The sequence below is a fragment of the Monodelphis domestica genome, chromosome 2, assembly GCF_027887165.1.
Source record: "Monodelphis domestica isolate mMonDom1 chromosome 2, mMonDom1.pri, whole genome shotgun sequence".
NCBI lineage: Eukaryota > Metazoa > Chordata > Mammalia > Didelphimorphia > Didelphidae > Monodelphis > Monodelphis domestica.
In genome coordinates, this window is record NC_077228.1 from 234,521,249 (window position 1) to 234,547,774 (window position 26,526).

Genomic DNA, 26,526 nt, shown 5'->3' on the forward strand with positions numbered 1-26,526 from the left:
AACACCATTCAGGAAGTTAAGAGGCAGAGTCAAAATTCAAACTCAGAATTTCTGATTCTGAGTTCAAGACTTTTTTCATTTTTAATGGAGAGGCAAACTGTATTGATTTCAGTTACTATTCCCAATATAGTTAGTAGACAGCTTGATTTGCCTGTATTTCCATTCACTCATTCTTCTCCAGGGAATTTTCCACTACAATCTGGAATCCTCCCAAGAATTCTAGTCACTTTCCATTTGCAGACGCTCAACCCCAAATGAGAAAGAATCTTTAACAGAAAAAAAATCAGGTTTATTAAAGCAGAAGTAACTATTACAATAAAGTCTGTTTCTGCCGTGTGCTAGGTCAAGAGGACTTTTGTATGTACATCATGACTAAGCTGGGCCAGACAGTTAAGGCTTTGGAGGAATAAAAAAAAAAACCCCAAAATATACAACCCTTCATAGAAAAGTCCTTCATAAAAATGAGAAGGGATAAAGGAGAAATCCAACAAAAACAGTCTTCAGTGCAACAACATTACTCTGGCTCCCACCTGACACCTGTAAACAAATGGCTGCAGCTAAGGCATGGTACAGGCACAGGTAGGGACAGCACCAAGCTAAGAAACTGAAACCAGGTGAGAATACTAGTTGTGGCCCGAAGGATTAAAATGAATTCTATTTCAATTGAGGTATCAAGGTGGTTTCCACCCCAAAGCTGTGAAGTTAAGAGAATACATCCAGTGGGAAATAAAAGATGGAGATAATCATGTTATATATAGTCTTCACACTCAGATCAGTAGATGGTCAAATGCTGCTAATGAGATTACTACCATCAAATTAGAGAGCACTTTACTGAGTATTCTGAATACCCCAGTTCTTCAAAAACAGAAAGTGTCAAAGCAATGAAAATTAGAAAATGAATTAAAAGTAATTTTCCTTCTGCAATTCTCTCCACCGTTACTGAAGATGTACATTGTTTAACTACCTTCACTATACTTAGAATGTTAATTTTAAAAGTGCACATTTGCCATTAACTCCAGAGTCAAAACCTTAATTTCAATATTGCAAATACATCTATTGAGCTCCTAGAAATAGGAATTAGAGAGGAGAGCTCAGATAAGAAAAGCAGCAGAACATCAGGGCAAATTTATAGTCTTTCTTATTTTCAAACTCTGGTTGGTTTAGTGCATTCTTTCTCTCAGCTAAGGCATGAGAACTAGAACCCAAAGAGGGTTGTATTAAAAGTTTAGATTTCTATACTGAATTCATTTGACATACTTGCCAGAAAATTAGGAATTACCTACAAGGTCTCAAACCTACCCCACAATGATCCAAGGTTAAGCTTTCATTTTTGATTACTACCAATTTGAACTGCATTTTTATTTCTGGAGGTCTGGTTCAGAAATTTTGTTTAGTCTTAAGGCACTCACAAAATATTCTGTTTTGCATTAAGAAGATGATGAGGAAATAAGTAGACTGTCATCCTCTAAATTAGTAAAATGGTAGAGTAGAAACTCCAAAGTAATAGAAGAAAGCCACTTCTTCTGTGAGGGCAGATAAAACATCTTGAAGTGAAAAGATGAGCAGAAAAAAGTTTTTCCTCCTAGATGTGTGGTAGTTGGGGGAGGCTGAGGTCTGAACTAGTTGGGTGTGTGCTTTACAGATAAACAGGTTAAAAGAGCCAGAAGTATAAGATCTTATTCATCAGTACAAAGCTGTCAAGCCCCTCTGCAACCTGTGTACTCCAGAACGTCAAGGAAGATGGCTTATTTCCAGTTTCAAGTCATTCTGAATTCAGACCTCCCTGGGAACAGTACTCATGAGTGGAGTTTTAGAATACACACATTCCCCAAACAGCACAGCAACTCCCAGAGTGTGGAAGATTGCAGATTTGTACAGCACATCATGGTCCTGAATTAACTGCTGCACCAGTTATTTCTCTCCCAAGCACTCCCAAGAGAAAAGAGACAGAAGAATTTGCCCCTTTCCCAAAAGTGTCTTCCAAAGGCAGTGCTATTAAAAGAAGTCTATGTAAGTCTTCGATCCTGTTTAAGGCCAGCAGCAGCTTTCCAAACAGCAATACAATGGGAGAGAAGAATCTCTTCTGGGAATTGATATTCCACTTCTGGAGGGATTTCACTCTCCTTGGTTTCCATATAACTCACCAGAGTCTCTTTTAAGCTAGAAAACAAATGAAAAATGAGAAAAAAATTAAAAATAGCCTTGCATACTGTTTAAAAGAAATCTTACAAAATTTTCACCTGTCAATTCAATTCCATAGATCTTTATTAAATATCTGCTAGTGGGTGAGAGGAGAAGAGATGTAAACTCTTCCAGGAGATGTGAGCTCCTTGAAAGCAAGGACTGTCTTCTGACTTTCATTGTATCCCCACACTTAGCACAATGCCTGGCACTTAATAGGTATTTAATGAATGATTACTGATTAGTTGGTTATAGATACTTCTAGGAACTTAATGGGGAAGCCTACATTCTATAATCCTATAAACCAGCAAAGATAACTTTATGTTCAAAGCTTTTTATACTTCATGTTTGCTTTTCCTTATACCCTTGTTAAGAGCTCAGAAAGATAAACATCTATGTATGCGTCAGGTTAGATTCCCTTTTTTTTGGAAATACTACTAATAAAAGATTAAAGTTCCAAAAAAGTCCCATTGAATCCTATATAACGAAACTAATGGGAGGCTATTTTAATGTGATTCTAGAAATAAGTGTTCTTCAAATAACAAATACCTAAAAAGACTTAGCTAGGATGATAAAAATAAGAATTCTGTGGGGTTTGTGTGGCTAATACTGCAGGCATTTTTATGAAGTCCTCTATCTTTGGATAAAGGCTATGTCTTGATTCCAAGGGACCCATGATGAAAAATACTATCTGCTTCCAGAGAAAGAGTGAATCATACTTTTTTCTTTTTCTCAGGGTTTGTTTTTTTAGTCTGTGCTTTATTTTGCAACATAGCTCACATGGAAATATTTTTTGCAGGACATGTATTATCAATATCAAATTTCATGCCTTCTAAACAAGTGGGGAGGAAAGGAGAGAGAACTTGGAACCAAAAATTGTAAGTTATGAATATGTAGTCTGTAATTGTGAAATATTTAATAAAGTTGAAAAATATATTTTTCAATAAATCATGGATCCTGAGAAGTATTAAAGAAGTACTAAAATCAGAATTACATGATTATGGAAAGTCCAAGTACTGCATATGTGTTTTTTATGTTCACTACCCAAACTGTAAACTATACTTTGTATTCTGTTTTAAAGTTTATAAGACTATAATGTAGTTCGCTGATTAGAACACTGAACATCAGAACACTCAGAAAGCACCAAAGGATTTTGAATTAAGTGCTGAAAAGAACATAAAGGACTATCTGGTTCCAGGAATACTCATTATTTTATAGATTTGGAATATATTTAAAGACTATTAATATACATAGTTATCTTTAATTTCAAACATTATTAGAAGCAATGCACCACAGATAAAGTGTAATTCATCACTTTCAAAGTAGATGAAACTCTATACTATAATTACAAGTCAAAACTAAGGTGTTAAAAGAATAAAGCCAGATAAAAATCAAATCTTGTGCTCTACCCTGTGTGAAAAGCCTTTTACTCTGCTAGATCAGTTGCTTTTTCCTTTGTCTCAAGTCAGTAAACAATAAATGACTACTGTGTGCCAGGCAGGTGCTAACTGAAGAGGATATTAAAAAAACAAAAAACAAAAAAAACGTGTGGAGGAAACATTCTGTAAATAATGTGAAAAATGGAGATAATTTCAGAAGGAAAGCCAGGATCTGAAATAAAAAGACAATTTTGACTTTAGGTTCATAGTGTCTGTAGGTCATACCTCCATTTAGGGTTAAAGTTCTCCCCCTCAGTCTCAGTGTGCTTCAACTTCAAGAAGATCATTTCATGGAGTTCCAGCAAAAACGTGTCTAGCCCAGACTGATTTAGGAAAGTGTTGAGGAGTTTAGCATTCTCAGCACTGAGGTCTTCTTTGTATGCTGCACTAATTTCCCCAAATGGATCCTAAAATTCAGAGATAAATACAAGGTTTAAAATGAAATGGAGAAGAAAAGTAGGATGAAGCATTACCTTACATTAGCCAAATGAACCCTGAAATAAACCAAGCAGACGAAATAACTTACTTACTTTTCTAAGCCTTAGGAGCTGTTCAGACTTGTGAGCAGAAAGGAATTGCCATAAAGCTATGGTGTGTTTTAACTGACACCTGCTTAAAGCCTAGGAGAGAACAAAAGTTGAAAATAGAAGGATCAACTATCATCTTATCTGCTTATCTACCCAAACATGTAGCTTGCCCCTTTCTTCCTTTCTTTTTTTCCAATTCTTACCTTTTGTCTTAGAATTCTAAGCCAAGGACAAGTGACTTGCCCAGGGTCACACATCTAGGAAGTGTCTGAGACCAGATTTGAACCTAGGTCTTCCCAACTCCAGGCTTGGCTCTCTATCCACTATGCCAGCTAATATCTTGCCCCCTTTTGCCTCTGTCCACCAACCATTTGCCAATGCCATCCTCAGTTCCCTCCACTGCTCCTAAAGGAGCATGGATCAAATCTTATAGGTAGAAGATTAGGAAGCTAAGTTTGGTGATCAGCAAGTGAACCTCCTCTTTTGAGAAAAATTTCATTGACCAAGTCCAAGTCCAAGACTCACCTTTAATACGAGATCCATTTGACTATGCATCTGCAAGATGTCTTGAATGTACACATTTAGATGCATTTCAGGGTCTCCCCCAGCTGTGCTCAGAAATCCCAGTGTAATCTCTGTGACAGAGAGTGCCTCACAGGCATCACTATAGGACTGCAACTGTCCACTGATGGCACTGATGGCCGAGTTGGGGAGAGATTTCTGGGAATGAGAATATACAGCAGGATCTAGTTAGTTTTTTGCTTTTGAGGCATAATATTAACACCTACCACCCTCATCCCATTAAAGCTTTAGTTTGGGACCAGACATTCCGCAAGGGAGCACGAGAATGGTGTATGGAATTCAAAGCAGTGGGGGGATTAATAAATCCTTTCACATTTACACACATGATACTCCTACCCTGAAGAACTGTTTCAATGTCTCTGTGGCAGGGAGGTGACCCAGCATTTTCAAACACTGTGACAGCAGAGTCCAGGCCCTGGCAGATTTGACTCAGCTGGGAAAGCTTTAAGTAAACTGTATGAAAAGTACTATACAAATTATCAAAGATTTCATTAACTTATGAACCTAAAGATGGAATGAATCTGTCACCCAAGGACAAGCCTACAAGTGTGGAGGAGTTGTTCACATGATGATTAAGGATTTGACTGATTAACAGACAAGAGAACTTCTGAGGTTTTTTGTTAGTTTATTTAAATATGTACCTTTGGAAAGGGCACCAAACTAAAGTCCTGAGGTAAGTCCCTTTACTTCCCTGGGACTTAAGGTAAGGTAGAGGAAATAAAAATCTGCTTTTTCAAGATTTAACAGCACACAGTTGTAGAGAAATTAAATTTAAATTAAAAATTCAAATGCACTAAGAAAGAAGTTCTATATAAGTTTAAGCTATTGTTTCTAATAGTAATTACCTGAGTCATCTTATTCTTAATGTCCATAAAGATATGTTCATAGTTCCGGTCATGTCTGTAGACCAAGGTGGGTAGACCCTAAAGGAGAGAATACACTCAATATTAATGATGAAGATGGCAATCAGGTGACAGATAACTGTTTCATAGGGAAGGACTCTTAAAATCTACACTTTTCAGTACTTATCCAACTGATAATGTCAATATGACACAAAGCATGGCACTAAATGCTGCCATATGGATTCTATATTTAGTCACACAACCATGGAAACCAAGACCCAGGACAAAGAAGGACCAGCTCCAGAGGCCAGACACAGATTTCAATGTAGCACTATGGAACTATTATAGGGCATTAAGTAAATGGAACAGATAGGCTTGGAGATGATATAAAAGTCTCTATAAGTGCCAACAGTCTGATTTGGATGATGGTTAATAGTTGTGGAGAGAAGCATGGATTTTACCTGTAGGGTGAGGAGTGGCTTCCCTTGGAGGAATCGGCTGGTCACTTGCCTCTGAATCTTCTCTAAGTCAAATTGCTGTAATGTTTCTCTGCCTTTCTCCACACTGTATTGGCAGTTGGACAGAATTAGTGGGGTCAAGTCCCGCTCTACTTCATAGCTGATAACATGCAGGTCAGTCACTTCAGAAGAGTTAACAGAGTAACTGAGGGAAGAAAAGATACACATTTCCCCATAAATACTAATGTCCAAGGGTTAATAGATTTAATGTCCTGAAGTAAACCTGAAATACAAATCTTTGGGCATGATGAGGAGGCAAGCAAGTAGAATTAAAAGAAATCCTGTAATACAAATTGTCTTCTGTCACAGGTCTTAGGGATCCTGGTTCATTTTGTGGATGTGTGTGTGAAAGTCTGTGTGTTGGGAGGGAGGGGGTGTCAACCTATGAATAAATGGAACAATGGCATTTTCCAAAGAGTTGTATACCCACCTACTGCTTTCATTGGTGTATTTTCTCACTGTATAGACTAAGTCATTGTGAAGAGCAATCAGGTAGCTGACCAAAGCAGTAGAACAAAGGCCAAGACCCCGTCGACGTGGCAGGAGAATCTCAAACTCATTTTCCAAACTCAAGTCAGCATCACAGTACTCTTTAGGGAGCTTGATTTCACCTTTGACAGAGAAGAACAGTCTTAGAGAAGAAGTATCTCACCACAATACCATTTCCCAACAGCAATCCACAGTTTCTGGGAGAGGAGACACTGTACTTTTAAATCTGTTCATATTGAGGAACTCTACTTATTCTTCTCATTTAACCTGTGATACAGTAGAACCATCAATTTCAAGTCTAAGGACCCAAGGCTGTTTTCTGCTATTTGGAACCTGTATAACTTTGGGCAAGCCACTGAACTCTCTTTTAGACCACAATTTTTTCATATGTAAAAGTAGAAAGGGGGAAGGAAAGAAATGAAGGTTTTTTTTTGGAAATACGCATTTCTAATTCCAAGAAATTGAACTTAATGACCTTTAAGATTCCTTCCAGCTCTAAATTATGATTTTTCTCCAACAATGAATTTGAGTTATAGTAAACAATGGATCTCAAATTGATTTAAATTTTTCGTTTCTCTTTCAAACTCTTACCTTTTGTCTTAAAATCAATACCATGTATTTATTCCAAAGCAGGAGAGTGGTAAAGGCTAGTTAATGGGAGGGTTAAGTGACTTGCCCAGAGCCACACAGCTAGGAAGTGTCTGAGGCCAGATTTGAAACAGGAACTCCCTCCCTAGGCCTGGCTCTTAATCCACTGAGCTGCACCCATTTTCAGTTTCTTTTCTAGAATTCTACCTCAAATTCATAGGTTCTAAAGAGCTCAGAGGTTTTCAGATAAATTATTTCAATTATTTAGAGTGATAAAAACCATGACCATTAACAACTGTGGGTTTAGCACTACTATGTCCAAAAATATTGTTTTTTTCAGACTCAGGAGCAAGTGAGATGAGACACAGAAGGGAGAAAAGCTGACAGCATGCATGGATCCCATAACTAGGAAAAAATGACTCACCACTAGTATAGAGTGATCGTCTCAGCTTGTTCCAAGTAGACAGAAAGACTTCAATTTGTTTTTGTAATGAGAGTTTCAATCCTTCTAAAAACATTTAACAAATAGATGTCTCACTGTAGTATCTGTCCATCCTAGGGCAACTTACAACAAATCAAGCTAATAATGTACAATTACATAGCAATCCAAGACTTTGCACCATGGTGTACTCACTACCAAAATTTTCAATGATGAACAAAGAAATAAAACTGTGTATAAGAGGAAAGTTTAGTGCCCCTTAGATAGTACTGATTGTGGAGTGAGGTAAGAGTGGGTAGGAAGAATGGTAGCTACTGAAAAATCCTAATTTTTAAAGGGGGAATCAAGTTACTCTGTACCTATACAAAATTGAAGATAGTAGTAGCCTTTAGCTTAGAAGTAACTTAACTATCAGATTCTTTTATTTCTGATTCCCTAAACTTGGGAGACTTGGCCTATTTATAAAAAGACATTTACCTGAATGATAGTGACTTATGAGAAAACCCCTGATTGTGTTGTATTCAACATCTGAGACATTCTGGAATCTTTTCACCAAATCCCTCTGTAGGGACAATATCTCTGGTAAGAATTTCACCAGCCTCAATTCTCTTTCCTAAAAAGGACCAAGACAAAATATGAACAATGGTAAGTCACCTAGGAAATTATAATGAAGAGATACTCTGCAGCTAATGTTTTGTCAAAGAAAGTCTACCTAGGATTAGGACAACGTAGAGGAGATAGAGATCATGTAGAAGTAGCTGAAAGTACTGATAAGGATACTAGTGGTGATGAAGGGTCACCAATCTCATAAAGCTAGAATTAAGAATATAGGAACCAGATCTGTGATTTCACTTGCACAAGGCACCCTCTTAACCATCACAGGCCAGCACCTTCTCTGCAACTTTATAAACTTAGAGAATTGGCTAAATTCCAGTAATTTGCCAAGAATCACACAGCCAGGATGGGTAAGAGGAAGGGTTTGACCCTAGGCTATCCTGGTTCTGAGGAGGGTGACTTAATCCCTCCATGAAGTCACATAGTATACATGCTAGTAAGTAATGGGATTTGGGGAGTGGGATTTATTAGCTGGAATTTTTGAGATTTTTCTTCAGATAGAAACAGGCCTCTTCTAATTTCTCCCAACAAAATGCATACTCATTTCATATGACTCCTGGAGAAAAATGAGCAGATAACAAAGGGGGGGGGGGCGGGGATTCAAGTTAGGAATGCTACAATCTTCTTCTTCTCTGGCGTTCAAGGATAGAGAGTTGTTTGGATCCTCTCTTTCTTGGCTTCTCAGAACGACGAAAAAGAAACTCCCTGGGCTCCTGGGAGCTTGGGTCAGCTACCATGTACATTTCACCCTTGACTTAAAAATGCTTTGAAGTCCCTTAAGTGTGACATAGGGAAGCCTTTCCTAATCACTGAGACTGTGACATAGATACTGTTCAAGATTAAAGCTGGAGAACTCAGACTATAAGGCAATTCCTCATCTATTTTTAACTTTTGTGAATAAATTATATATCATTTGTAAGTTTAAGACTTTGAGGTTCACAGGAATATTGTTGAAATTGAGAAAAGAAATATTCTCATCCCCTGTGTGCAGGCTGCCATGTCAGTAGGTAGCTCACCTTCTGCAGGAACCTATAAAGGATTGGCACAAAGTCTTTCCCATCATTCTGTTCCACCACATGCCAGAGGTACTCAACAGTGATTTTCTTCCTGTAGCTCCAAATCTTAGAGCAGTGTACAACACTTTTTTTGGGCAGATGGGACAGGAAGGTCGCTGGGTCACCATACATAATTTTGGCCACTGGGTTGGAGCTGATGCGTTCATCTTGGCTGATGCGGATATTTGCCTCTATAAGGGTTTTATCCAGACACTGTACAAAAGAAATAAAATCACACTTGGTAGTTCACGTTTCCTATAGCAAAGTCTTCAGAACAAAAAACTATTCTAGTCATAGAAGATGTCCAAAGAATCTATAAATGTATAATCACTATAGATTAGAACCTATAAATAGAAATAGAAAGAACCTAGAAAGTCCCCTAGATTGGTGGATGTCACCTTTAATATTAGAGGGCCAGATTAGACTTGCTCAAATACTAGAAAACGTAAGAATTTGGCACTTTAATATTGTGTATGTGCACACCTGCACTCCCTCCAAATATAAAAAGCTCTTTGAGGACAAAACCTGTATATTATACTAATACTGCATTCTTTAAAGTACCTATGATAGTGTAGAGCAAAAAGAAGCACTTAGTAAATACTATTTGAATAAATAAACTAACAAGTGGGAGCAGAATGAATAGATTTTATCCTCTCTCCTAAATTAGACCATTATGTGATTTTACTTTTTCTATCCTTCTATCTTTCAACAATACAATTTCTTGAACAATTACTGCAGAGAGGGTAATTCACTGTCACTCTAAGAGCTGAGGTTTGGAAGTGCTGTTGATATTGTCAGGTTTAACTCAGAGATGAAACTCTCCACTGAGGAAGATCACAACAGATAAATTTCAGATTAACCTGAGGCATCCAGATATTAAGTGCCTTGATCACAAAGATAGTATGTAACCAGAGGACATGAACTTCCTAACTCTTGAGTCCAACATTCTATACATGCCTCCAAGCTGCCTCTAATTTAGAGATGTCTCCCCCCCCTCCCCCCCCAAGGCCTAGAGTGAGAAAGACCAAATTCAGATCTGACCTCAGACTTACTAGGCTGGGTGACCCTGGTCAAGTTACTTAACTCCCTTGGCCTTAGTTTCATCATCTATAAAATGAGCTGGAGAATGAAATGGCAAACTATTCTAGTATCATTGTGAAGAAAACCCCAAATGGGATTACAAAGTCATGAAACAACTCAACAATAACTACAAAAAGACTTGGCTTCTGTACTTCTCAAATGGGCTAAATCACGCAGTACAGAAAACAATATACATTTGAGGAATTCTAAGAAACTGGAATATCCCAAACTAGAAAGAGGCTTTGAGCAGCTATACCTGTTGGTAAGTAATGACTGAAACAGGAGCTGTTAACTTAATACCCCAGAAAAATGAGCTCAGATTTTTTTTTCACATTAACCAATATATGCAAGCTGTCTTTTCTCATCTTTGTGTTCCTAATACCTAGTATAGATGTCTGCAGAGTGATTTCCTAGAGCTACCTTGAACTCCCCCCCTTTACCTTCATTTCACATATTATCATGGCAGCAACAACCTTTTCCCAGTTATTTCTCCTTTCTTTACTGGACAGTGTGGCATCAAAACCTACAGGCCCTACAGGAAAAAGAAAGCATGTAAGGGCAGAGGGAATAGAAAAATGCTGCTGGATTTCACCACAAACAATGCTTTTAGAAATTTCCATCAATTGGTTCCCATCTATTGCCTGCTCAGTATAATTCCCCTATGGATGTTTTGGTAAGTTTTCTGAACTCAAGGCCTAAAACCCAAGTAGGGAGTATGAGAAAACCTACTGAAAAACTAGTTATGACATGATTCATATGTCCAGGATGATAAATCTAGAAGAAGGAAGACGTTAACTTTTAGATTTGTGGAAAAGAGAAGAAGAGTTCATGAACCAAATGTTATGGTAGATATTGATCTTATATCGATTGAGACCAGTTGATTGTCAGTTGGTATTGATTATGTGAGATTTAAAATGGTTGAGGTCTTAAACTGTAGTGATTAAAATAGTGGAAGATATAAATTGTGATAGATATAAGAGAGGGTGAGTAAATTTGACTGCAGAAATGTTTCACTACAGTGTCTTGGGTTTTAAAATCAAATATAAGGTGGTCGCCAGGGAATTATTCCCAATTATTCAAATACCCAAGTCAATTGGGTTTTATAGAGATTTTTAATGAACAATACAATGAGTAATCAAAGAAGGAGAGAGTAAGAAAAGAATCAGTTTTATTTAACACTCACCACAAGGTCTGACTAAACAAGGATTTCTAATGACACCAGGCCAGCAGCATTTCAGCTGCTTTCACCAGCTCCCTCCTCCATCTGAATGGTTCAGAATCAGTCTCCTCAGAATGAGTCTCTCCAATCTGAATGTTTCAGAATGACTTCCTAGCTCTTCCCTGAGCTCTTATTATTTTTTTTAATTTTAAAACCCTTACCTTCCGTCTTGAAGTCAATACTGTGTATTGGCTCCAAGGCAGAAGAGTGGTAAGGGCTAGGCAATGGGGGTCAAGTGACTTGCCCAGAGTCACACAGCTAGGAAGTGGCTGAGGCTGGATTTGAACCTAGGACCTCCAGTCTCTAGGCCTGGTTCTCAATCCACTGAGCTACCCAGCTGCCCCCTGAGCTCTTATTTTTAAGGGCAAAATCTTCTCTGTCACCTCCCCAAAGTCCTTACATCTACCAATCACTGTAGATGTTTCTAAAGGACCACCCATTCTTAGTCCACACCTAAGAAGGTGTGGATTTTTGAGTAATTCACACCAGGAAAGCTCTGAGTAGGTTTTCCAGTTCTTTGTTCCTTGTAAATTCACAAGTTGCTTGACCTTTATAGGTACTTAGCTTAAGAAAAGTATGGGTTTAAGTACTTTTCATTGTTCAGAAAAGAGTTTACAACTTTATCTTCCCCTAGGGCAGATCCAAGTAGGTAAAGTAGAATTCTCACATTCCTGCTTTAAGTAGAGTTCACTGCCCAAATGGGGAATGGCCTTAATCCAATCTTATAAAGTAGGGTCTGGGAAATTTTAAGGTTTACAATTAGGAGGTATAGATTCCGCTAAAGGTATTAGGACCTAGCTGGTTCTGGCGGTAGATGAAGCTGTCTTTAGACAAATTACTACAAAACCTATGAGAAGTATTAGGGAAAGGATATGGAAATAGAAATTGATTAGGAGATATATTACCCTAAACTAAGATTTCTAACTGAACAACAAATCCTCTGTCCCTCACAAGACTTTTTTCTCACCTGTTGAAAATCAGGCCTAACTTAACTCCCTTTCTAACTAATAAATATATTATCTATCTTACTAGCTCTCAGGAACAGCAGCCTCTGCCACTCATTTCAGTTGAATCATTCCCACAATCTTCCCAGATATAAAGATGTTCTCCAAGCTATGTCCGCCAAAATCTTCAAGGATTGATAAAAGCCAACACCCTAGACCTCTACACCCAACGAGGAAGCTCTAGAGAGTGATCCGTTTTCCAACGGGTCCTACCCTAGGGGTTTCTGGGAATTCTTCTTAAGGAACTCCCAGGAAGAATCTTCTCTCTCTTAAAACTCTTCCCTAAGTGGGAAATCCTTCTAAACAGCCCTGTTCTTTAATTAATCTAATTAACTAATTAATTCTCATACAAGAAAATAATTGACCGGGTGAAAAAAGTCTTTACAACAAATCTGTCTGATAAAAGTCTCACTTTTATCAGTTATCAAAGGAAAAAATACAAGCTGTTCCAAATCATTAATAATTAGGGTAATACAAAATTCAAAACTCTTGAAATTCAAAATTCTCACTCCAATCAGATTGCCAAATTGACCCAAAAAGGGCAAATAAAAAATGTTAAGGAGTGTTAGGAGATAAGCATAATAATGTATTTTTGATGGAGCTGTTCACTAGCCTGGACACTCTGAAACTATGATTCAAAAGTCACTAAATGGTGTTTACTCTCTGACTCAGAGATACCACTACTAGGCCTATGTACCAAAGAGATTTTTTTTTAAAAAAGGAGAAAAGGGATCATGGATTCAAATCTGTTTTTCTAACTGTGTGACCTTAGGGCAGTCACTTAACCCCAATTACTTGGCCTATACTACTTTTCTGCTTTGGAACCCATACTTAGTATTAATTAACAGAAAAGAAAAAACTCATAAGTACAAAAATATATTTGTTGCCACTCTTTTTATAGTGGCAAAGAAATGGAAATAAAGGAGGTGTCCATCAATTAGGGAATGGCCAAACCAATTGTGCTATATAAGTGTAATGGAATATTTTGTGCTGAGGAAATGAAGTAGAATTTCAGAAAACCCTGAGATTTGTATGACCTGATACAAAATGAAATGAACAAAACCAGTACAGCAATCTACCTTATAATTTATATAGGGTATCCCAAAAACCACAGTGCAGTTTTAGACTTTAGTAGTTTAAAACTGCACTAAGACTTTTGGGACAACTTGTATATGAATAAGTACTGGCCACATCCTAAAAAATTTTCTCATTGTGAATTCTGAGTGTCACTTCTCTGTCAGGAGTAGACAACATGTTGCATAATGAATCCTCTGGAATTGAGGCTGATCAGTTCCTAGGTCTTTATAATATTATTGTTACTGAATAAACTGTTTACTTCATTCTGCATCAATGTACACAACTCTTCCCAAGATATAAGTTTCTCTCTGAAACCATTCTGTTCATCATTTCTTATACTCTTAACAGTCTTCCATCACATTCATGTACCATAACTTATGTTAAGTTCTCTTGTTGATGTTGCTTATTCCATCCTGTTTTGTCAGGTCCAATCTATGGTCTCAAAACAAGAATAAGTCTTCTTTGTCATCCTGCTTAGCTAGTAGTTTCACCAATTTCCTTTCTACCCTTCTCCACCCTTGTGTGCTGTTTCTTACAATGGCTGGGCTGTTGGTGAGGTTCCTTTATGAGGCAACATAGAATGAGATGAACCACACTTGCAGTCTCATCAGCACTTCTTCCTAGGCTCTTCATTAGTTGCTCTAGGTCTTTCTGGATGTGTTGCTGAAGAAAGCTTTCTGGATCCCTAACTGGAGGCTTAATGATTTTCATTAGAGCCTGCAAGAAATTAAAAAGACCAAGAGTAAAAATGGGTGTTCACATTTGGAAACCTGTACAGCTTCCCTGGATTTAAAAATTAGCACTAGATCAAAAAATCTCCAAAGACAAAGGTAAGGTTGTAGAGTCAGATTTAGGTAAGGTTGTAGAGGTAAGAAAAAAAAAAGGAAAAGAGGCACTGATGAACATTTAGTCCAGTTTTATGTTTTCACTGGTATAAGTAACAACACTTAGATTGTAATTAACAGTCTTAAATCATGTATTATCAGTTTTCCTGAAGTCACCTAGGGGGGAAAAATGCTTGATATTTTCTTACTTCTTACAATGGATAGAAAAATGATCTCCAACCCTATCCTGCCTTAGATGAGGATAGAATGTTCTATTTTAAATGAGTCTTTACATTAGATAGAGAGCCAGGCCTAGAATGGGGAGGACCTAGGTCCAAATGTGGCCTCATTCACTTTCTAGCAGTGTGACCCTGGGGAAGTCACTTAACTCCAATTGCTAGATCTTACTGCTCTTTTGCCATAGAATGGATACTAAGAGATAAGAGTTTAAATAAATAAAAAAGGAGTCTCACAAGGTAAACAGATGCCCTTTCTCCATAAGATGTTATACTAAAAAACATGAATGAGTATTTACAGATTACTTCTGCATATCATCAAGTTAATACAAGTTAACTGGAATCTGTAATAAGAATCATGATGAAAACACTACCATAAGTCACTTATATAAGTAAATCCAATACCATACCTGGGCATTCTGAGCAGTTCCCAAAAGCATAGCCAGATGAGTCAGTAAGCGAAGGAGACTGAAGATAACTGGGGATATCTCTCTGTCTGATACCACCATAACACCTCTGTCATGAGGATTTCCCAGTACGTGGCCAGACTGAGTTCTGTCTACATTGTTCCTATAATTATAACAATGATTATATAATGCTTTGCTGTTACAAAGTGCTTTCATATCTGTGATCTCGTTTTGACAAGAATAACTTATGGAAGATGGTATAGTAGTATTATTCCCTATTTTGCAGAGGGAAAAGTCAAGGCTATGAAAGGTAAAGTGACAATGAAAGTGACAATGTCTACAACGATAGACATTGGACCCAAAGCAACAATGTATGACTCCAAGTTCATTCATTGCTTTTGTCACTCTGCTGCACACCTGGACTCTTCCCCACACTTGTAAAGGATAGACTCATATGAAGTAGACTAGAATTGTCTCTTTTTCACTGCCACTAAATTTGCAGTACTTTAAATCCGCATCATTTAAGAACCAGGATCCCAAAACAAAAATGGCAAGGGTCCCCTTTTTATTTTTTTTATTATTATTATTACTATTATTATTATTTTTTAAAAACCCTTACCTTCCATCTTGGGGGTCAAGTGACTTGAAGAGCCCCCTTTTTAAATAAACCATTTACACACATAATCAATAGTAATATGTTAGTGTAGGGGTGCTGGCCAGTCAAATTCTTGCTATGGCAACAAAGTCCTTAGCTGTGGTCATTTGATGTATTATTTCTTAGACAAGATATTATGCCAATCCAGAGAGTTGGACAGGTTGCTAAGGATAAGTAGGATCTTAGCAAAGATAGATAGTATTTATCTTAGCAAAGATAGATAGAATTAAGTATAATCCTCTGCCCTCCTAGATATAGTTTTAACCATGTTTCTTATTTATAAGTAAAGCTAGAGTTCAATGAATTTCTTTTTGGCAAGAATAAATTGAAGTGGCTTATTCATTTAGACATAAGCTAGAACTTTTATAGGTCTATCAGTCTTGATTAAAGCAAAAAGTTTTGTAATCAAAGCAGGTCGTTAATACAAGGCCTTTGACAAGTTTTCATAGACTAAGTGGAGGAGACAGTTCTGTCAAATTCAATTGTATTACCTATTCCAATGCCACCAGGGGCTTTCATGGCTGTTCCAGTAGTAACTTGGCCTTCATGTACAAAAAGCCAAAGCTCACTACTTACCAGACACATTCTAAAAGGAAAAAACATACCTGATCACATTAAAGCCTTGTTCAGGCCTATGGTTTTCTCCTCCAATCCGAGCACCACAATCAACACATCTGCTACGTTCCATTGGGGCACCACACTACACTCATTCAAGAAAGGGGGGAAAAAAGAGAAAAAGAACCATGAACCTGACTTTGCAGTAAGGATTACTTGATGTTCTAATCAGGCTCCTCCCTCTAATCAACTTTCTGGATTTTTACTTTACTTTTCACAATTAAAAACCTGTATCTGTGCCTTTATCAGCATAATTTCCTCACATATTCCCCACTTCATTATATCCTCCTTGTAACAAAGGAAAAAAAAAACAACTTGAACAAAACCAATCCAAAGTGACATTTAAGTGTCATTCTTCCAGCAGTCTGCATTCTTCTTCTAAGAAAGGAAGTTATGTTTCTCTTTTCTCTGGGTCCCAAATAAGTCATTATAATTAATTTGAGTCTGGTAGCATTTTCATATTATTGTTGTTTTTTAAATTATAGCTATAGCTATTGTTTTCCTGCTTTGTCTTGCATTAGGACATGTCATATATCTGAATTGCTCATATTATTTATTGAGGCACAAATATTCTACTGCTTTCAAATATCACAATTTCTTCAATGATTCCCCCCCCCCCCCCAGACCTTATGAGCACCCACTTTGTTTTGTTTTTCTCTACCACAAAGAGTTTGCCTATGAATACTGTTGCATATGGGACTTAGATTCTAAGTGTATTTTGGCATTCTAGGGATAGATGCCCAATGGTGGGGTGGCAGCTAAAAGATGAAAAATTGAGGGACTTTTCTCACACAATTCCAAATTGTTTTCCAGAATGTTTGTTCATGCATATAATTTACCTTTTTTTCTTTATTTATCCCAGGAACAAATTTACACATATGGTTTTTAAGGTTACATGACTCATAGGTGTAGGGAGCTGGAACAACCTTCGGCAGCTCTCTGGAACATCCATTTATTCCACACTCAAAATAAGTGACCATGTAATATCTGGCACATTTGAACTCTTTTATACATTTGTAAGGATCGAGGAAAAATTTAGGCATGCGACGCTTCAGGCCCTCTAAATCTGTAGCCATGAATGGCTTGTGGACCTTCAAATGCATGATCCCAGAATCCTCTCTCAAAGTTCCATGGTCTTTTATCAGTAGGATTTTTATTGCACTATCTGTTTGTCAATTGCCTTGTCTGTGCTTTGTGGTTGCTCTTGAGTAGTGTCCAGTGTATTGGCCTTGCTATCATTTAACTCTGGGTACATTTGCTTCAAGTTGTAAATTTCCTTCAGTGCTAGTACCAGAACTTGCTTATCACTGTTCTGTGTTTTTCCAAATATCTTATTGACCAAAGCTCTTAGGCAAGTGAGGAGATGCCACAGGGAGATGACTGTTCCATAAGCCACTGAGAAGAATGACCATAGCTGTCCCTTTCACTCATTCAAACCATTCATAATAGTGCCATAAGTTTAGCATTGGGTAAAGGTAGTCAAGTATAGTATTATAAATAGTCATAAATCCAATAACCAAAGTGTGTCAACATAGCCAGGTGTGCTATCACTACAAGCAACTTTAGATATATTATGTTGCTTGAAGGAAAAAAAAAAAGCGCCTCTAATCTGTCTTTAAGTCTAGCACTTTAAGAGCAAACCCCTCCCATTAGAGTGAGCTTCAGTGTTGTAGACTTCTTGGTGAGTTAGGGCTAATGTAGCCAAGATAGCTACCTTCCACTCAGGCTGTCAGTTACTAAGATTCTAAAGGTTGATTGACACCTTAGCTGGCTCAGCCAAAACTATAAGATTATAAGTGAACTTGACACTGGTATTACTTTAAAGCTGGTTAAAGGGAGCTTGTTGTAAAGGGGTTAAGTGCCGTATGGTAGGAGCCTTGATGGGCAGACTTCTTCACACTCTCTCACTCCTCATGGATAATGCTGACAAGCAGTGCTACTCAGGAAATTGAGGTTCCCCTGTTATGTATGAGTGATGGGAAGATGAAAGGTCTCCCCTATAGGATGATATAAGAGGTACCCCCAGATTCCCTGGCATGAGGTTACGGAGACAAGCCTCTTCAAGTCAACTCAGCGGGGGTGGGGTCTTAGCACTGTTATGGCTGATCTAGCCACAACAAATACCCTTCCCTTTTAGCTCCTAGAAATAAGCCACAAGAAATATCTGACTGCATGTAAGATGGCTTAATGGGCAATGGAAAAGTTGGGAAGTTGGAATGAGGAAATCGGAGTCCCTGATCTATGCCCCTAAAGGTTCATCATTCAGAGAGCTATCAAGCCAACTTGAGTTTCTCCTTCCCTTACCCACTAATTCTCTCATTCTTATTTTTAATACTATTGGGGCTAAGGAAAAGTCTGAGCAGGTGCAAAGGATGAAGGAGAGAGAGTCCACTACCCTCTCAGGTCTGAAGAATCTTGACACTCTTGTGAGTTGTTCCTTGAGCTATGTTGTTGAAATAATGTTGTTGGAGTAATCTCAGGGCTAAACACAGGTGAATCCTTTATGGGCTCTTGGCAAGATCCCCAGCAAGTAAATGCTTCCAGCCTCTTTGGGATCTCAGTTCAAAAGCCCAGAATTCTTCCTGGAGCTTTGCTAAGTCTCATCTTCTCTCCCAGGATCCTCTACCAATAGTCTTTGCTGTCAATCATTTCTTCTTTCAGTGTTCCATCTTTGCCCCTTTTGCAACCTGCCCTTACACCATGTAATATCTGCTTGAAGATCTTGAAGGAGAGGGAACACACCACCTCTGAAGGCAACCCATTCCACTCTAGTACAACTATTATTATTAGGAAGATTTCCTTGACATCAAGCCTGTAATTGCCTTTTTCTGTGTTGCTCCTGGTTTTGCCTTAGGGTCCCAAAAGAACAAATCTAATCCTTCATTCATATGACAGTCCTTAGCCATAAATACTTGAATACAGAGTAGCATATCTCACCTGCATCTTCATGAATCAACTGATCCTCATACATTAAATTCAAGGTCACTCTGGTTGCCTTTCTCTGGTCACTCACTAGTTAGTCAATGTCATTCTTAAACTGAGATGACCAGAACTGATCACTTGACTCCAGATGAGATTTGACAGGGGCAGAGTACAGTTGGACTATTACTTCTCTATTACTGGAAGTTTTGCTTCTCTTAATGAAGGTATCTCATTAGCCAGATTACAGATGTCAAAAATTGAGCTTGTAAAAAAACTGTAACAACCTCTAAGCAAAAAGACTCACCTCTCCCACAGAGCAAGGGTGACCATTGGGACACACTGTTAAAAGAATGAAAAAATATTGTATTAACTGATACATTTATAACAAATAAGCTAAATGTTTAGAAGGGAAAACTCCTCTCCAGACTTAACCAAGATTTAAGGATAAAGAAGTATCTACCATACATAATTAGTGTGGGGATTAAATGAGATAATATTTGTAACATATAGTACACATTGTTAAGGATAATTTTAGCGTTTTTACTTAAAAATCTATTTAATTTGGTCGCCAGGGAAAATCCCAAATAATAAAATACCCAAGTCAGCTGAAAATTATGGTGATTTTAATTAATAGAGAGAGAAGGAATTAAGGAGAAGAGAGAGAGAGAGGAAAGAGTTAAACTGCTCCGGCTCAGGCTGAGCCAGGGAGGAGCTAAAGGCCTTGGCCAAAGGGGCCTCCCTGAGCCTAAGGGAAAGGAAGTCAGTCTTATCCAAGTTACTACAAGACTGTCTCAAGGAAGCTGTCTGAGGGAGCTCCTCCAGGCTGAGTTCAAATATCTTAAAGCCCAAATGTCCAAATCTCAACTTTTCAACCTCTTTTATAGATCTTTCACTCTTGTGTCTCCTCCTCTAAATTTTCACATCTACCAATCACAGTAGATGCTTTTTTCCAGGACTACCCATTCTATAGTTCTCACCTTCTTTGGTTCGATTTTCTCTAGGACTGTCCACTCTTTAGTTCTCACCTTCTCTGGTTAGATTATATCTTTTGAGCTACTTCACACTTCTTTGTTAAGTTCACCTTTTATTAGTTACTTGACCTTTTGAGATTAATTTAACCTTTATAGGTACTTAACATCTTTTTGTATTAGATCTAAAAATAGACTTAGCTTAACAGTTCTAGCTTTACTATAAGGTGAGAACTAAGAACTACCTTCATTGTTCAATCAGGAGATTACAACTTTATCATCCCCTAAAGTAGGGTCTAAGTGGAGTAATTTAAAGTTTACAACACCAAGCACATTTCAATGGATATTGTAAGGTACTTTAGTAAATTGATCACAGGATAATCCTTTGGAATTTTAGAAAGAAGAGGGAGTGACCTGGTAGAGGAAGTGGTCAACCCTTGATTCTCTTCAGAGAAAGCATCTCATAGAAAAAAAATACTTTGATGAAGCTACCTCAATGTTGGTTGTAGTGGGTGGTTCTCCCAATAAGAAACACAATTTTTTAGATTATTTTTTACAAAGTCAGAATGATGCAAATTAATCCAAGTTACACAGTTCTCTACTCTTACCACATAAGATGCTAAAAGTGGGCATAAATATTAGACCTCCTAGAGACACAATTTCAGTGCATTTTAGTCTATTAAGTTATCAAAAATGAGGTATAAATCCAAATTGATACTTCCTCTAATACGATTAGATGTCATTAATATTAAGAATAATAAAGCTTTTTACCCAAGAAGAACTTACAATACCATTGGACTTCTTCTAGGCCCTGCCAATTCTTAGCTTGTGCCAGCAAGTCTTCAGGCATTGTTGGAAGAAATGAATTCTGGAAGAAAAGCAGACACTTGGATGAATGAACACATTAATTAGCATAGCCTCATTTAACCAAGTGAAATAGAAATGGACCTAAGAAATTAGGCTCTCTGAAGATATTTTTAGAGAATTTCCTTTGGAAAGGGTTCCTTCTGAATAGCATAAAATACCAGGCAGATAGGGTGCTATTTTAGAAGCACTGCACTTTGAGCAGTTAGAAGTTCATATACTGAGAGCTAGAAAGGGTCTGAGAGATTTTCTAGGTTAAATTTCTCATTAATAGAGACGAAGACATTGAGATCTAACAGTTTAAATAACTTGTCCAAAGTCACATCAGTATTAAATGTTACTCAGTTCCTGACTCAAATAAATTATTCTTTTCACTGCACAAGAGATCAAACTGAAAAAAACCCCCAAAAAACCAGAATTCCTTCAGATGAATCAGTTAAAGGTTAACCCATGTCAAGCCAGCAGGTAGAAGATAGCCCCTAAAGAGCTATATACCTATCCTCCAACAAACTATGGTGTTAGTAAGTTGCTAAAGATATTGTTGGGAGACCTCATATACTATTAAACAACACATTAATATACTCTACTGCAGGGTCCCCAAACTACAGCCCACAGGCCACATATGGCCTCCCGAGGCCATTTATCCAGACACCAGACTTCCAGAAGGGGCACGTCTTTCATTGGTGGTCAGTGAGAGGAACACTGTATGTGGTGACACCACAAAGCAAGGCGATGTTCATGTACAGTACTACTTCCAGTGACATAATCCTTTGCCGGGCAAAGATTAATGAGATGCAGGGCAAAAGATTATGTGGCTGCACAATGGAACACGTCAGCATGGTGAGCAGTGATTTGGGGGAGGGGATTCTGCATTGTGTATAATACTCCTCGGTATAGTGGTTGCAGTGATGGACCTGTGTAAGGTGTGACAGGTCCATCACAGCCAGCGCTGCAGCCTCCGCTATCCCAGACAGCAGTATACAAAAATTTGTTCATAGTTTTTTTTAAGAGTTCAGCCCTCCCACGGTCTGAGGGACAGTGAACTGATCCCCTGTGTAAAAAAGTTTGGGGATTCCAACTGAGACAATGAAGTGGCACAGTGGATAAAATGCTGGATCTGGAGTCAAGAAGACTCAGTTCAAATCCTGCCTCAGACATTTACTAGCTCTGTGTCTCTGGATAAGTCACTTATAACCTCTACTGTAGTTTCATTATCTATAAATTAGTGACATAGCACCTCCCTCCCAGGGTTGAATTAAAGGTGAAATGAGATATTTGTAAAATGGTCTGCAGATCATAAAGCTCTCTGTAAATTAGCTGGTAATCTTAATACTCACCTGCATATTGGCTGGGTTAAAGGCAAGGTTCTTTAAAGGTTCTAGGACTGGGTTCTGGCCACACAGTAGAATAGCTGTAGTGTGAACAGCTAATTCTGTCACTGTACTTTTATGTCTAGAATCATGGGAGTGCACAGTCAGGGAAGGACAAACATTGGTCACAAGAGATTTTGCCATTTCCTTCAAGGCAGGAGAAGAAAGGACTTTTGCTTCCTTGATGAGCATATTCAGTGCTTCACATTGCTGATGGAAGACAAAAAAATATTCTCATGTTTCTGTCATCACGGTCAGATGTTTTAATGTATTCAATTACATCATGATTAAATATGGAAATTTGATGTGTTAGAGACATCAAATGTCAAGGATGGGAGGGTTCAAATTCTGTCCCTGTTGTGAGAGAAAAACTCTCTAGAGAAAAAGAACCCCTTTTTTATTCTTCCCATCAAGTAATTTTAAGAACATTAGGTGCATATGTTGTAGTCACATATCTAAATGACAATTTTTATGATACACATAAGGCTTAAGAACTAATTTGTTTTTATACATATCTAATCTTAAATTTAAAAAATGCTCTGCTATCAGATTGGAGGCAAGTCAAGACTAGGGCAAAGGATGCCTCTTAAAAAAAAGCTGTTTGCTTAGATTGTCATCACTTAACTTAACCAGTCCACTAACAAGAGCCCTAAAATTTGAAATTCTTCTAAGGGAGACAGGAAGCCTGGGTAATACCCAAGGGTATTCATATAACAGGATTAAAATCCAATGATCCCCTCCTTCAACTTCAGTTTTACTTTCAAGGCTTTAGAAAAATGTTCTATAAAGAGAATGAGGGATCTATCATAAAATAAATCATAAAATAAATAAAATACTGTTTAGTTCTCTTAAAAAAAAACAAATTACTGAATGTTAGTATTCATTCACCTCTGGTTTGGGGTGGATGTTTACATTAGAAGATCTGTAAGATACAGTGAACTCCTGGAAAATTGCCAAGAGGAGGTAGACAGCCTGTTGAGTATCTGAGATCTTGCATTTCTGAAAAACAGGAGATATAAAACATTACTAGAAGGCTAGGATTCCTATGCCTCTAAGTACTATCTCCAACAATCATGTAAGACTTGTTATTTTTCGTAAACCATATGGTTTACTAATTCAACGAGAATCCTTTTTTATACACTAGTGTTACCAGGCATTAGAGTATAAAGTAGCAAGAAATATAATTTCTTGAACAATTTACAAATTGGGTCAAAACATAAATCCAACACTAAAGAATTATTACAAACCAAGCCGAGGATGAAATCATAGCTCCAGAATTGGAAGGGACTTTATAGAGGCCCCATTGTTTTTTAGATAAGGAAACTAAAAACCACATGAGAAAAGTGATTGACTGTAGGCTATTCAAGTGATAAGAGACAACGATTGAATTAGAATCCAGGGCCTCTGGCTTTAAACCTAGTGCCTTTTCCCATTATTCTATATTGTTACCCTAAAAATCAATTCAAGATTATATTATATTATAAAGGCATTTAGGGGGATCAGTGGATAGAGAGCCAGTCCCAGAGACAGGAGGTCTAGGGTTCAAATATGACCTCAGACACATCCTAGCAGTGTGACCTTGAGAAAATCACTTAACTCTAATTAAATTGCTTAGACCAGTGGTGGTGAACCTATGGTACACAGTGTTCTTACACAGTGTTCTCTGTATGTTTACAGTATGCCCATTGTGCACTCACTGTCTCTCCACCCCCCCCCCCCCCATTATGTTCATTACTAGAAAGGCAGAGGGACACAAACTGAACTATTGCCTTCCCCCTTCTCTACCATGCCTGATGACATTTTTTCACATTCCCACACCTCTACCCCAATAGCCAGTTCGGGAATGAAATGGTGATAAGGTGGGCAGCTCACAGGCAGCAGAGCTGGAGGAGAGGGGAGTGCTTGGACCCCTCTCTATACTCATTGAGGACATTCCTCATTTCCCCCATCCCTCCACCCAGCAGCCCAATGAGAGTTCTTTCTCCCTCACTTGTGTGGGGTGGGGTCTCTGGGGGCAAGGGGTGGGGCACAGCATATGGTCACATCACTTGCCTAGACACTACGACTCTTCTGCCTTAGAATCAGTACTTAGGCAGAAGGTAATGGTTAAGAAAAAGAATATGTTTGTACATTTCTATGTTCCCATGGCAGCTAGGCAAACTCTACATTGAGGCAAGACTGCTAGTTTACCTCAGTAACAGAAGAGCATGTTACTAAGACCAGCCATCTATGGCTGCCCAATAGGCGAAGAAGAGGCCATGATGACATCTATACATTCTTTTGAAGTTTCCCTACAGTAATACCAAAACCAAAAAGGTTAGAGAGATATCGTTTGTCTCATGAGAGCGAATCCTACCTTCAGAGCAGTCATGACACCCTTTGGATCACACTTGAGGACTGTCTTCCCCACAGTATCACGTATGGCTTTGTAATTATCTCCACAAACCAGGTAGCGATCCATCTGGCCTGACTGATCTTGCTAGAATGAAAAATGACAAACAATGGGGGAAAAACACTTCTGGAATGTCAAGCATAACAAAAGTTAAGCTTATATGAAAATAAGCAATGGAGAAAAGGGAATTTGTTTAAGAAGATGATAGTTTTCTTGGATGGAGCTTAGAAAGAAAATCATTGGAAATAGGAACATCTTGGCTTCAGATCCTTCCTACCTATTGTGAATCTTGAAATTTCTCAGACTTATGAATGTTTAAAAATTCCCCATTGGGACAATTCCCTATTGGGAAAATTCCCCATTTAAAAAATGTGAGAACTCTACTTAGATCTGTAAACCATAAAATTTCTTAGACTTATAAATGTTGGAAATTTCATACTTGAAAAATTTCCTACTGATAGTCTATTATTCGGAATGTGAACCCCTCCCCCCCCCCCCCCCCCCCCCCCCGGCATGGGAGGGTCCTTCTCCTCCCTACTTAAGATGACTTTGGGACAGAAACCTTTTTCTGAACAATGGAAAGGGCTTTGAGCTATGCTTAAGCATAGAACAGGGGTCTCTCTCTCTCTCTCTCTCTCTCTCTCTCTCTCTCTCTCTCTCTCTCTCTCTCTCTCTCTCTCTCTCTCTCTCTCTCTCTCTCTCTCTCTCTCGTTTGTAAGGAGCAAAGAGGAAAAAACTTATACAGAGATTCTAACCTACTCAAGTGTGGATTACTAAAAGGATTAATCTACTCAGATGTGAATTCAGAATGGGCTGTCCTTTGGAAAACATCTACTGTGATTGGTAGATGGAAGAACTTAGGGGAGGTAACATAGGAGAAAACCCGCTATATAAGAAAAAGGACAGACTGATGAGAAATCTCTTGAGATATACAGGCTCTTGAGAGACAATCTCTAAGGAGGTCTCTCAAGGGAGACTGACTGGCTGGAACTCCCTCTGGGGAGACTCTGTTCCCCAGAATTCTCGCTTGAACAGATCTTATGGTGAGTGATTAAGGACTGACTGATTTTTTCTTTTAGGGCTTAGGCCTGGGTTAGCCAGGGCTGCCTGGGACGGCCTATTCTTTTCTCATTTATTTCCTTTTTCTCTCTCTCTCTTTCTTTGATTCCTCATTGTATTATTAATTAAATTCTCTATAAAACCCAGTTGACTTGGGTATATTCATAATTGAGAATATTTCCCTGGCGACCACCTTATATTTGATTTAAAACAAGACACTGTAGTGAAAACATATTTTCTGCGGTCACCCTTTACTCACCCATTCTTTAGGCGGCCATAAATTAAGTCTTCCACTATTTAATCACTACAGTTTATGGCCTTCAACCATTTTAACTCTTACAGTTTATGACATCCACTCTTTTAAATATTACACTATGTGACCCTGGACAACTGCCTTAACACCAACTGCCTAGCCCATACCATTCTGTCTGGAAACCAATATTGATTCTAAGATGAAAGGAAGGAGTTTAAAAAAAAATAGGAACATCCAATCACACACTTTTTGCACCATAAGAAGCAATATTAATCATAAAGCACTTTAAGGGCAGAAGATTAAAAA

General features: G+C 38.1%; 1 protein-coding gene across 2 annotated transcripts in view; it reads right to left on the reverse strand.

Annotated features, from left to right (window-relative positions):
* Nucleotides 1–267: 267 nt before the first annotated feature.
* The window catches only part of RNF213 (ring finger protein 213), a 149,586-nt gene continuing 123,327 nt past the window's right edge, over nt 268–26,526 (reverse strand). For both annotated transcript variants that reach the window (XM_007482897.2, XM_007482898.2), the window contains 19 exons: nt 24,873–24,995; nt 23,405–23,515; nt 22,484–22,726; nt 21,069–21,150; nt 19,619–19,653; nt 16,383–16,477; nt 15,126–15,285; nt 14,192–14,372; nt 10,796–10,887; nt 9,237–9,488; nt 8,083–8,218; nt 7,591–7,674; nt 6,520–6,700; nt 6,033–6,234; nt 5,575–5,652; nt 4,673–4,867; nt 4,151–4,240; nt 3,846–4,027; nt 268–2,160 (listed from right to left, as the gene is read on the reverse strand). In XM_007482897.2, coding sequence (XP_007482959.2) covers nt 2,007–2,160; nt 3,846–4,027; nt 4,151–4,240; nt 4,673–4,867; nt 5,575–5,652; nt 6,033–6,234; nt 6,520–6,700; nt 7,591–7,674; nt 8,083–8,218; nt 9,237–9,488; nt 10,796–10,887; nt 14,192–14,372; nt 15,126–15,285; nt 16,383–16,477; nt 19,619–19,653; nt 21,069–21,150; nt 22,484–22,726; nt 23,405–23,515; nt 24,873–24,995 — 2,676 coding nt within the window. In that variant the 3' untranslated portion in view covers nt 268–2,006. The remainder of the gene's footprint in view (nt 2,161–3,845; nt 4,028–4,150; nt 4,241–4,672; nt 4,868–5,574; nt 5,653–6,032; nt 6,235–6,519; nt 6,701–7,590; nt 7,675–8,082; nt 8,219–9,236; nt 9,489–10,795; nt 10,888–14,191; nt 14,373–15,125; nt 15,286–16,382; nt 16,478–19,618; nt 19,654–21,068; nt 21,151–22,483; nt 22,727–23,404; nt 23,516–24,872; nt 24,996–26,526) is intronic.